The sequence below is a fragment of the Musca vetustissima genome, unplaced genomic scaffold (genome assembly GCF_032173495.1).
Source record: "Musca vetustissima isolate MV318-11 ecotype Yass unplaced genomic scaffold, APGP_CSIRO_Mvet_v1 utg1998, whole genome shotgun sequence".
Lineage (NCBI taxonomy): Eukaryota > Metazoa > Arthropoda > Insecta > Diptera > Muscidae > Musca > Musca vetustissima.
In genome coordinates, this window is record NW_026884959.1 from 371,069 (window position 1) to 384,015 (window position 12,947).

Consider the following 12,947-nt stretch of genomic DNA (forward strand, 5'->3'; position numbering starts at 1 on the left):
GAGAATTAATTTATCAGTTAAAAGTGTCCAGAGTAGGTGTAAAATATACACATATATAAAAAAGTATTCTGACCGAACCTAATGTACGGGTTCTTTACTTTTATACCCCTAACGTATAAATATTCATCACCCCTATGGAGAATATCCCTTTAGTTTATTGTATGTACTTTTTATTCATTGTTGCAAAATTTAAATATTTCCGCGTATTTAAACAGCAGTGTGAATGTGTGCTTTCATTACATCTTGTGTGGTATTTTTTCCATGAATTATCAATAATAAACATTATTTTTTCCAGTGAGTATACCCTTTATGGCATAAGTAATATTGAAATTACGTCATCGCTCCTTTTGTACTAAAATAGACACTGCAACTGAATCGAGGTTGTATTATTTCGAAATTTGCATGCTGAGAAAGTTAAAAGTCTAAAATTTGAATTCTATGGTAATTTCTGATATTCCTCAATTTCCTACTACCTCAGTTTGATCTATGGAAATATAAAATGTCGAGTAATAAAATTCACATTTAGTGCACATTGTAATATTTTCGGTCAAAATGTTCGTATAATGGAGAAAATTAGGCATTACTGGATTCTCAGGGTACCTGTCGGTATCATCGGAACGTATACTGTATTTAAATGTCTGTAGGCTTTTTCACAGTTGGTATTTGTTTCACATTTGATATTTTTATTCACATCCTACCAAAAATTGTGAATTTTAGTCCACTTTATAGGGGTCCATCAAAGGGTATCTTCAAATATCTTTAGTTTGTATGCTGTATATAACACATAGGTTTCTTATAAATCTTAAGTTATACCATATTAGGTTCATATAGGTTTCAACATACACATTATATGTGGTAGAGGTACCAGAAGGAGTATTACATTCGGGCCTAATAATGGTTCGGTAAAAATAATACTATGTCCTGTCTCAATTTGCTTTGTATGACATATATGTTCACACCGTAATAACAGAAAGACTGGTCCAAGGGAGCCAATAATTTTGCGCCAATTCTGAAATTTAATTAACTTCATATTTACAAACATTCATCATTTTTATTCTTTGTGGGGGGGAGGTACTATAAGGAGCAAATCTTAGAGAGATTTTATTATTACTTTTTATAACATTAACTAGCATATGCCCGCTACTTCGTTAGCGAATGTGGGAAGTATTCAAAAACCAATACCGACCATTATTAAAATTTTAAAAACAGTGAGAAACTATTATAGCAACACTATAATAAATTTGGTATCATTAATTACCCTTTTCGAAAAAAAAATCCAAATTTCAAATATATGCTCACCCAAATCTAAATTTAGTACCAGTTAAATTTCCATAAATACCTACTTTAACAATCATTAGTAGGAATTTCAAAAAATTTTCACATACCCCAATCTTAATTCCAAATTTCACAACTAAAATCCGACGGAGCGTACAAAAATATTCAACTTCCCTTCAACTTCAAATCCATATCTTCAAGCAAATATACAAACCGCAAAATAAAATTGAAAATTTATTAAATTAATCCAAAAGAAAAAAAATTAAAAATACGTTCTGTCAAAGTTGAAATTGTTCACTTTAATACACATTAGGTAACATTTCATATAAATACTTGTATTCTACTTTTGTGGTAAAAAACGTCGAACGAGCTAGTTGAATTTTAGATAAGGCTGTCAGGATTCTATCGGTTCAACAAATTACAATTTGTATAAAATTTAGTACCATTTAGTACATAAACACACAATTTTTCCATTACTAACATCATGCAATACATGGCATAACAATTTCAGGGGGTCGATTAAATCTAAATCCAAATTGTACAAGTTTATGTCATTTTCCAATCTTTTCAATGCATACTCAAATCAAACTCCTTAACAGTGATCCTAACTCCACTTGTCAAGATTCCAGTTCTATCGGTTCACCCATATCCAAATTTGGTACCACTTAGTACACATTAGTACGAAATTCCAAAACTTTCATACATAGCCCAATCCTAAACTCCTACCGTCATTATAACTTCAAATTTCAAGATTCCAGCTCTATCTGTTCACCCAACTCCAAATTTGGTACCATTTAGTACACGTTAGTACGAATTTCCAAAACTTTCATACATATTCAAATATTTTGGAAGTTTTGGTTCACACAAAATTTAAATTGTGCCAAATTTAGTACACATAAATACGAATTTCAAAAATTTTCTACAAAGCCCAGTCCTACAGCCCAACAGTGATCCTTACATCAAATTTCAAGATTCCAGCTCTATCGGTTCAACCAAAACCAAATTTGTTACCATTTAGTACAAATTTCCAAAATACCATACATCGGTTCACCCGAAATATAAATTGTACAAAATTTAGTTCACATTAGTATGAATTTCCAAAACTTTCTAAATAGCTGAATTCTACCCCCAATAGTGATCATAACTCCAAATGTAAAGATTCCAGCTCTATCGGTTTGCCCAAAATCCAAATTTGGTACAATTTAGTACACATTAGTACGAATTTTCAAATGTTCCTTCATACCCCTATTCTACACCCCAGCAATGATCCTAACTTCAAATATCAGAATCCCAGCTCTCTCGGTTTAACCAAATCAAAATTGTACCAATTATAGTACAATTTAGTACACTCAAGTAAAAGAATTTCCAAAACAACGAACATATTCCAATCCTACACTCCGGCGGTAATTTTAATTTTAAATTTCAGGATTTCAGATCCATTTGTACCTCCAATTAAAAATTGTACCAAACTTTTCGTATATCAAACTACCTCCTTATAACGAGGAATTTTTGTAAAACAAATCTAGGTTTCTTCGCTTTTGAAAATGTTTTGTAAGTATCGATTATTTCCAATAAAAGTGTTATATAAATAAAAATATAATGGACGAATTTCAAATTAACATAATATTAAAAAAATATAATAAGCAAATTTTCTGAAATCTTGAAAAGAAGCGTTAATCATGCCTTAATAAATACTGAGAATTCCAATTTTGTTTGCAATTTATAGCACTTAATCTATCTAATCGTACAATTACATACCTTTAAATTAAGGAATCTTGAACCCATGTTCTTTAAATCACTGAAATCGGATTGCATATTCTTCCATGTTTCCTGGAGGAATTGTAATTTCTGTTCGTTGGGTGTCATGGCCAGTTGGCGTTTCAAATTGTCCAGTTGACTACCAAATTCATTGGATTTTTCGAAGAATTCGATAAGGACCGAAACACAATCGACACGTTTCAGTACCAAATCTTTCAATTCTATCCAATGTTTGTGCAATGATTCCGCCTTGGAATCGACATCGTAACGTTGCTGGGCACTCAAAGATTCCAAATGAGTTTTTATTGATTCCAACAACAGGTTAATAAGTTCACCTTTGATCTAGGGAATTGAATATTTTGTTTTTAATTGTTGTTAATTTTTAAAATTTGTTTATCCTACCTCCAAATCCTGCATAAGTTCATGATGCTGCAGCAGAAACTGTTTAGTTTGTTCCAATGTTTTACCCATATGGATATTTTGTTGTAGATACTGTTGACCCGAGGACATTAGCCACTGTAGAAGATCATTGTATTGAGCAAGGAATTCGTTAAGGGCCCGGGTAACCCTTTGCTGTTCCTCATTACTATTGGCACAAATACCCTCAATATAGGCTTTGCGATTTTCTATTTCATCCAAAACCCGTTTAATGCCTTTAGTTTCTGGTGCTGTACGACCAACATCATCCAAAATACTGTATCCTAAACGCAGCGGCTCTTCTGTGAATTTAGCCACATCTTTGGCCACCTTGGCATACATGGCATAACTTTCGGGGGTATTAGGTGGCAGTTTAACATTCGACAATTCCACTTCAAGTTTTTCCAATACCTTCAAAGTGTTGTCAGCCTTTGAGAAGAAGTCCCTGGATTGATGCAGCCAATGTTCTCGCTGATCTACCATATCGTAATGCTCTGAACATGCACTTAGGACATTGTAGGCCCTAGCACAAGCCTCGTCTCCTGTAAAGGTGCCAGACGATTGCAATTTCTCTTTGGCTCGTGTAATTTTGAGAGCACGATCCCGCAACTGCATAGCCTGTTGTTTCCATTCCTTGTAATTCTGCAGAGCCAAATTGGCCGTATGTTCACATTCACCTAAACTAAAGAGCGTGGAGATTTCATCCTTTTGACGTTGCAACGCGGCTTCCACTTCGATAAGTTCACGACCCAACATAGCCAATGCCAAACATTGTTCAAGCTGTGTTTTCCTCGTCTGCCATGCAATTTCCAATGTGTTACGACGATCGTGCAATGCCTCAAGCCACAGCTGCACTTGATGAACCGCTCGAGCAGCATCACGCTTAATGTGTTCCGGTCGTGTATCCAGTGTTTCTAAATTTTCCAATTCCTGTAATTGGGCCAACAATTCGTTGCCATCCTTAAGGGCAGCCATCACGGCCGTTAACATATCGATACGCAACTGTTTGAATTTACTTAGGAACTCCTGCACGGCTGTCACTTCAATTGGAATCATTGTGTCAATACAGGCAACCTCCAGTGAGTCCATACGTCTCTGACACTGAACCATTTTATCCTGGAATTGTGTACATAAATGCAGAATATTTTGACGATCTTGCATCAAATGTAAAATATCAGCCCAAATGATGTTCAAAGTATCGGCCATGGCATTGACTAGATCGGCACTAATACGTTTGCTGGCGAGCAATTTGTCGGCTTTGTGAACAAATTCGTCCATGGGTCCGGGTAAGTTCTAAAGCAAAGAAATTACAAAGAATTATAATAAGAGGTTCGCATATTAAACTGAACATGATTTAGTTACCTGTACATTTCGAAGAGTCTCATCGTGATCATTCTGTAGTCTTATGGATTCATCGAGATTAGCACCTAGTGTTGTTATCTTTGGTTCCAGTTCCACAACTTTTATATACAATTTTTCCGTACTCTATAAGAGAATTTGTTTGTTTAGAAAAATACATTATCCAAAAATTGTTTGGCAAATGTTAGGGGCGGCTGGATAAAGTCTTGATCAGATCGGTTATTACACGAATATTTAGTCGTTGATTTTATTTACACATGTTATTAACACTAAAACAATGAGAGTTTGTTATAAACACATATTGTACAAATTTTACACGAAAATTTACTATTTATTATAACTTGCAGCTGCCGACAAAACTTATTCAAGGTCGATCAAATATTAAAAAAATGTATTTTTTGAAAAAAATTAGAAATTATTTTCTATGACTTGTGATTTTTAAATATTACAAGTAATTGTATGAGGGTCGTACCTAAATTCATGCGTACCATTTTATTCAACTCAAAAGTTAAATACACGTATTTCAATGAATGTTACCCAAAATACGCATTGTGTATAAAAATATAAAGTTGAAAATTTTCCACATTGACAATGCGTATTTTGATTTTTTTGTTTTTCAATTGACCAGAAACGGCCAGAATTGACCAACAGGAGAGGTGTCGTATTCCACCAGGTCAACGCCACACACATCTACAGTGACTCGCCAGTTCGGACTTAACATTCCAGCGATTATCATCTTTTTCTTGCATTGCAAAATTATTTTAAAAAAATTGGTATCTAGGAGGGTTATCGACCCTAAAAATATATTCTTTTATAAATCCTTGTTTTGCAAAATTACTTTAATGATAAAAAAATTGGTGTCTAGGGAGGGTTGTGACAAATCATAAATCCGCGCTTCTTATGGACCCTAAAAATATATTCTTTTATAAATCCGCGCCTCCGATGGACCCTAAAAAAGTATTATGTTTTAAAGCCATGCCATTGGTGGACCCTGAAAAAATATTCTTTTATAAATCCGCGCATCTGATAGACCCTGAATAAGTATTTTTTTTAATAAATCCACACCAATAGAGGACCCTTAAAATATATTTTGAAGCGTCCACGCCATTTGTGGCGTGAAAAAATATTCTTTCATAAATCCACCCTGAAAAATATTCTTTAATAAATCCACGCCTCAGTTGGCCCTGAAAAATATTCTTTTATAAATCCACGCCTCAGTTGGCCCTTGAAAAATATTCTTTAATAAATCCACGGCATTGGTGGACCCTTAACAAATATTCTTTTATAAATGCACTTTTCTAATAGACCCTGAAAATATATTCTTGAATAAATTCACGCCTCTGGTAGACCCTGAGAAATATTCTTGAATAAATTCAAGACTCAGGTGGACCTTGGAAAATTTTTTCTATAATAAATCCACGCCTCTGGTGAACCCTGAAAATTTTTTTTCTTTAATAAATCCACGCCTCTGGTGGACCTTGAAAAAATAATCTTTGAAAAATCCACGCTTCTGATGGACCTTGAAAAAATATTCTTGAATAAATCCACGCCTCTGGTGGACATTGGAAAAATATTCTTGAATAAATCCACGCTTTTGGTGGACCTTGGAAAAATAATCTTTAATAAATTTACGCTTCTGGTAGACCCTGAAAAATATTCCTGAAGAAATCCACGCCTCTGGTGGACATTGAAAAAATATTCTTGAATAAATCCACGCTTTTGGTGGACCTTGGAAAATGTTTTCTTTAATAAATCCAAGCCTCAGTTGGCCCTTGAAAAATATTCTTTAATAAATCCACGACTCTGATAGACCCTGAAAAATATTTTTGAATAAATCCACGTCTCTGATGGACTCTGAAAAAATATTCTTGAATAAATTCACGCCTCTGGTAGACCCTGAAAAATACTCTTGAAGAAATCCACGCCTCTGGTGGACCCTGAAAAATATTATTGAATAAATAATATTTTGTGGACCTTGGAAAAAATATTCATGAATAAATCCACGCCTCTGGTGGACCCTAAAAAAATATCCTTGATTAAATCCACGCCTCTGGTGGACCCTAAAAATATCCTTGATTAAATACACGCCTCTGGTGGACCCTGAAAAGTATTCTTTTGACATAGTTCATATATAAGAATAATGACCCAGAAAATTTACAATATAGGTTTATATTCCACCATATGCTAAAATAAAATTTCGCCCATTTTCGGAAGTTGGAAAATTCAGCATAATTTTCCCACCAAGGTATACGCCTCTGTTTTTTTCTTTCTTGTATTATATCTAAACTTCCTCTAGAGACTATTACAATTGTTTTGATAACGGTTTTCCTATTGCCATATTCGGTTCCTTTAACTGACCTTCATTGAAATCTTGCAGGTATTTTAAGCACTGACACACACAAACCACAACAATTCCACGCATTAAACGTTTTTGTAAGATGAACACGAATTTCGGAATACCCTACCTAATGCCTACATTATTTATGATGGAACTTCGAAAATTTGCCATTCATTGCTAAACCCCCTGAATTTTAAATATTAGGTTAACATATTTGGTTTTCCAAAGCGTGGTTCAAATCGTAACCTCGTTCGCATAATATTACAAAAATAATTTTCCCTAGAAGGTTACCCTTTTGTGGATGAAGTTCCAAAAGGACTAATATAAGTGTTAACAAATATTAACATTTGCAATGTTTGGATGAAATCGAATACTCCCTACGACTGTCGCCAGACGGACGGGCATTTTTAAATCCTCTCCACATTGCCTGAATCCGATTTTGGTACGAATAATTTTGCGGTCTATAACAGACATTTCAACGAGAGGGTTCCGACCTAAAAATCTTCAAAATAAACCATTGCAGAATATTGGATTGTTGAACGAATTAGTGAAAATAAATTCAAAACGAATCAAGAAAATAGGGATTAGAGGGACCTATGGTAGAGCGCACACGAGTTTCACCTAATAAAATTTGTCCTACATATTACGAAATAAATGTAAGAAAATAATGATGAGTAGAACTTATGGATGCGTCCACTGCAGTCTCCGCTTACTAAATCTAACCTGCATGTTACCAATTGTTGGAAGCTATAATACAAGACACTCAATGCTGATAGTGCATTGAGTAGAAGTTGTTTTTTGAGGAAGCTTTAAAATCTCAAAACATAACAAAGATAAAGTTGCCACTGCCATAACTACTACTGTCGGCTACATTTTGTAGCCGAGGAGGCCCACGTTGCTTTTGGCTGCTGCTTCAGCTGCCAATTTAACTCTGTCAATGATGATGCTTTGTCGTAGATCTTCTAAACCGAAATAGTTGAAAGCCTGTCTAGCACGTTTTACAAACACTGAATACGGTGAAGAGCAAAGATCTCCTTCATTCGCTTCCCCTCAGTTCACCGGATATCAAACATTTTTTTGGTTAGGCCGAGAGATGCAACCAACCAACCAACGGAGCAACAGAGCTACATTAAATTGTTGGACAAGTTTAAACGATATGGAAGTCGATTGGCTGTAACTGGCATTGTTTGCCATCAATGTTCTTATTGAGGCTCTACCTTTTATATCTATCGGAGTGTGAGAGTGTGTGTGTGAGTCGGTCTTTCGTTGCACTTCAAGCCCCATTGTTTATGTGGGGCTACTGCGCTTGCCTTTGTACATTGCGTTTTTTATCGCGATGGCTTAGTTATTTTGGTAGGCACCTCAACTTGTCCTTGTTCTTGACTATGAAATATTTTTCTTCTTCTGGTAACCTCTAAAAAACCCGCAGATTCATTGATGAAGTGTTTTTTTTTAAGTTTTGCAAATATTTGTGGTTTGCGGTTAGGGTTATTTGTTGTATTTCGTACTTCTAGTTCTTTTTATCCTCTTCGTTGTTTTTTCAGTTTTTTTTCAAGTGTTCAAAGTGTTAACTGGTTAATTGAGTTAGCAGCAGCACTGCCATTGTACAAATTCTTGTTAGCAAATTCCATTTAGACTGTAAAGAATTATGTCAACATATTTTTGTAAGCATACAACTTGAACGAAAGTAGGTGTTGCAGGACATGTTTATGGAATAAGTTTGAGTTATGAAGAAGCAAAACGTATTCGAAATGTACAGAATATGAAATTGGAATTATCGAGTTTGGCAGTTTTTTTTTCAATAATTTTAATTTCTGTATGCAATACCTAGAAATTGGAGACCCTATAAAATACATATTCTGAATCAGATTTAAATTTTATGTCTTTTTAACCATGTCTGCGAAATTGTCATAAAGATCACAGTATTTTAGGTAGAAGTTTAAAAATATCCAAATACATTGCTACTACTGAAAACATATCGATGATCTTCGCCTATGTGCTGTCATATCCCCCATATACCGATACAGTCCCATACACATTGTGAAGGTTGTTTTGAGCATTTTACAACCGAAGTGCCTACATTACGGGTCCTTAGTGGGTTAATACAGGTTTGCAAGAAATTTTCTTGCCTCATTTTTGAAGCATTTACTGAAATTTGATGGGAAAATTCTTCATATCCACCATATCACGATAATATATCAGGTTCTTAAAGAGTTCAACAGCATTTTTCATCCGAAGTGTTTGTAAATTGTCCTCCGAATTCTTGCTGAAAAAAACTCAACATAGGTCTATGTGTTGACATATCCTCCATAGAAAGTCCTATCTCATTATCGTTATTTTGAAGGTCCTGGTCGAGTTTCCCTATTTCATTTTTTTCAGATGATAGACAATTTTCAGTAAAGGTCCGTGAAATCGGACGAAAATATATATTGGAGCTATATCTAAATTTCGTGCAAATCGAAAGATATATAGGGACTTTGGAGACCCATTTACTTTAAATCGGTCGAAAATATATATGGGAGATATATATAAATCTGACCCGATTTTCTCGAAACTTGGCACACGTCATTCTTGACCTAATTCAGTACTTTATGCCAAATTTCGTGCAAATCGAAAGACATATATAGAGACTTTGGTGCCCCATTTACCTTAAATCGGACGAAAATATATGGGAGCTATATCTAAATCTGGACCGATTTTCACGAAACTTAGCACAAATCATTCTGGACCTAATTCAGTACTGTATGCCAAATTTCGTGCAAATCGAATGATATATAGGGACTTTGGTACACCATTTACCTTAAATCGGACGAAACTATATATGGGAGTTATATCTAAATCTGAACCGATTTTCTCGAAACTTGGCATTATTATATATGACATTATTATATAAATATATATATATATTTACACATTTATATATATATATATATATATATATAGGAACTTTGGTGCAACATTTACATAGAATCGGACAAAACTATATATGGAAGCTATATCTAAATCTGGACCGATTTTTCCCAATTTCAATAGGGTCCGTCCCTGGGCCAAATGAATGAGCTGTGCCAAATTTCATCCAATTCGAATAATAAATGCGATGTTTACAAATTAACATGGACAGACAGGCGGACGGACATGTATAAACCGACTTAGAAAGTGATTCTATGCATATTCTCCAAAGGAACCATGTGTCTATCTCGTTTCCTTTTGCCTGCTACAAACATATGCACAAAGACATAATACCCTGTACCACAGTGTGGTGAAGGGTATACAAATAGGGGATATCGGTCAACTCCTTCTAGTACCTCCAGCACAAAATGGTCAATATTTTGTTTAATTTTTTTATACCAACTGGTTATAAGTTTGTAATCAAACTTGTAGATTTGGCCCATCAGTCTCCCATCTGGCAACCAAATTTTTGATAGAAAATATACCTAATAAAAAGGGAATGGTGAATCGTGTGAAGTCTAATGTTTGCAAGCCTTAATATTTCAGAAATTTACCGGAAGACATTGAAGAACTCTCTGTGGCTCTGAAAGTCCTTAGCTAGTATGGTCAAAGTCCAGAAAAGACCAACTTCGCATTATTCAATTTTTGAGTTATGGCAGGATAATTTTTTGCTGGTAATTCTATTGAAGGTAATTATCATTTATCCTTATCCTTTTTCCTTCAAAAATATCGCTCATAAGATTTTAGATAGGTTCCCAAAGAACGAGAAATCGATATGCGTATGTTTATATTCGTACGATAATAGGATTTGTGATTGTAAAAAAGTCATAACCCTAGTGTTGGTATATCAAGCAAACGCTATGATTAATATTTAATTGCTCATTGACAACAAAAATTTATTAGCTTTAAACTCCCACGAACTAATAGCACAAAAATTAATTCAATCGTTTCAATTTCTACACGCGACCACTGCCAACGGCGAGGGTGTGTCAAAATTGTATTCCGCCTCATTTGACATTTGAAGGTGGTCATTAAAAATTCTTTACCCAAATAGTTAAACGGCTTAGAATTGAACTGTTTATCCAGAAATTTATAACGCTTGCAATAAAATCAAAAAATAATTACCAAAAAAAAACTACAGTCGAAATTGCTTATAACGATAGTCAATGAACCGGCGAAATTGGTCGTTATATTCGATATAAATAAAGGGCTGAAATTTTCTGGTGATTCTAGATACAGTTGTTATAAACTATTTCGACTGTATTACTAAATTGATACAAAAACATAAGACAGCATGAACCAAATTTTATGTTTTTTCTTTTTTATTCTGCAAATGAGTCATCATGGCATGCAACATCTATACATACGTTGCATGCAACAATTGGCTACATGTGTTACACATAATAATGTTAGAGCGCCAACATATATTTACGTATATGCAAATCTGTTCTCCTAGAGCATTTAATGTTTGTGTTTTTTCGCTTTATTTACATAAAATTAACCACAGTACACCCACCACCACCCCTTAGCAATGCCTGCTGTTTTTAATGCCAAGAAATAAAAAAGAAATCAATTTAGCATTAACAATTGTTGGTCGTTGCCTGTCTGTGGTCTCGATAGTGGCCTCTGACTAACTTTGCCAAATGCAAAAATCATACATTGTTATTTTTATATCATTTTGTTTATTTTATATTTTATTTTCAAAAAATAGTTAATAATCATCGCCATCATCATTATGACCATTACAATTTCCATTGAATTTTTCTTAAAAAAAAACATATTTTGCCGAAAAAATTATGCTTTGCCCCCAGAGGCTAGAGAAAAAATATAACAAAATATGCCAAACATAAATTGCTTTATGAATTTGTTTGTGCCGCTGGCTGACTGGTATGCCGAACGAAGCATGTGACCAAATTCATGGTAATTTGTGGCATAAATCATTTTCGTTAAATTGGTGTAAAAATTAAAGCGCCCGCAGCAGCAGCACCACCAACAGTACCAGCATCAGCAGTCATCATAAAGTGCTGGTTTTATGCGTTTTGAAGTTTGTTTTTTGCATGCAAATTTCGGTGGATGCCATCCCGTGGAGTTCATGTGCAGAGTGTAGTGATAGGATATAGACGGGCGGCTAACCGGTGTTGGGCAATTTGTCAGGAATATTTAAGAGGTATATGTTTTAGACCTGCCACCATAAAATTTGTCACTTCGGAATATTTCTGAGATAGCCCACAAAGTAAAAAAATAGTCCTGATCAAAATAAAATTGTATGTTGATATAACCATGCATGCTGGATAAAAAAACTATTCGCAGGCAATTGACATACATATTTTCGGCAAACCCCCCATTAGGATCCCGACCGATTTTAAATATTTATTTAGAATTAATCAAGGTATATCTGCGTTGGAATTAATTTTATTGTCTATCAATATTATGTTAGGGAAAAAGAAATCCATTAGGTCGGTCGTCGAAAATATCGATAAAATCGAAGAAATGAGCGAAGTTGATCGGCATGTTAGCAGTCGTAACATCGTCCAGGAGCTAAAAATGATCATAAGAATCTTTTAAACCATCACACAATGCTGGATTAAAAAAGAAGCTCGTTGTTTGGGTGCCACACCAATTAACAGAATGAGATAGACCCATTTCTTAAATAGACGTTGACTGGCGATGAGAAATGGATCACATAGCATAACCCTGTGTGAAAACGATGGTGGTCAAAGAGCGGTGAAGCACCTCAAACGGTTGTCAATTTATGCATTTGGTGGGACTGAAAGGGAATTATTTATTACAAGTTTTTTCCATATGGCCAAACGCTAAATTCTGATCTATACTATCAAAAACTGGACCATTT

General features: G+C 34.5%; 1 protein-coding gene across 1 annotated transcript in view; it reads right to left on the reverse strand.

Moving 5' to 3' along the window:
- The window catches only part of LOC133332059 (titin), a 139,275-nt gene that overhangs the window by 75,596 nt on the left and 50,732 nt on the right, over window positions 1–12,947 (reverse strand). Inside the window, exons 2-4 of the mRNA XM_061540440.1 lie at window positions 4,813–4,935; window positions 3,436–4,743; window positions 3,034–3,375 (exon numbers count right to left, since the gene is read on the reverse strand). Of these exons, the coding sequence (XP_061396424.1) occupies window positions 3,034–3,375; window positions 3,436–4,743; window positions 4,813–4,935 (1,773 nt within the window). The remainder of the gene's footprint in view (window positions 1–3,033; window positions 3,376–3,435; window positions 4,744–4,812; window positions 4,936–12,947) is intronic.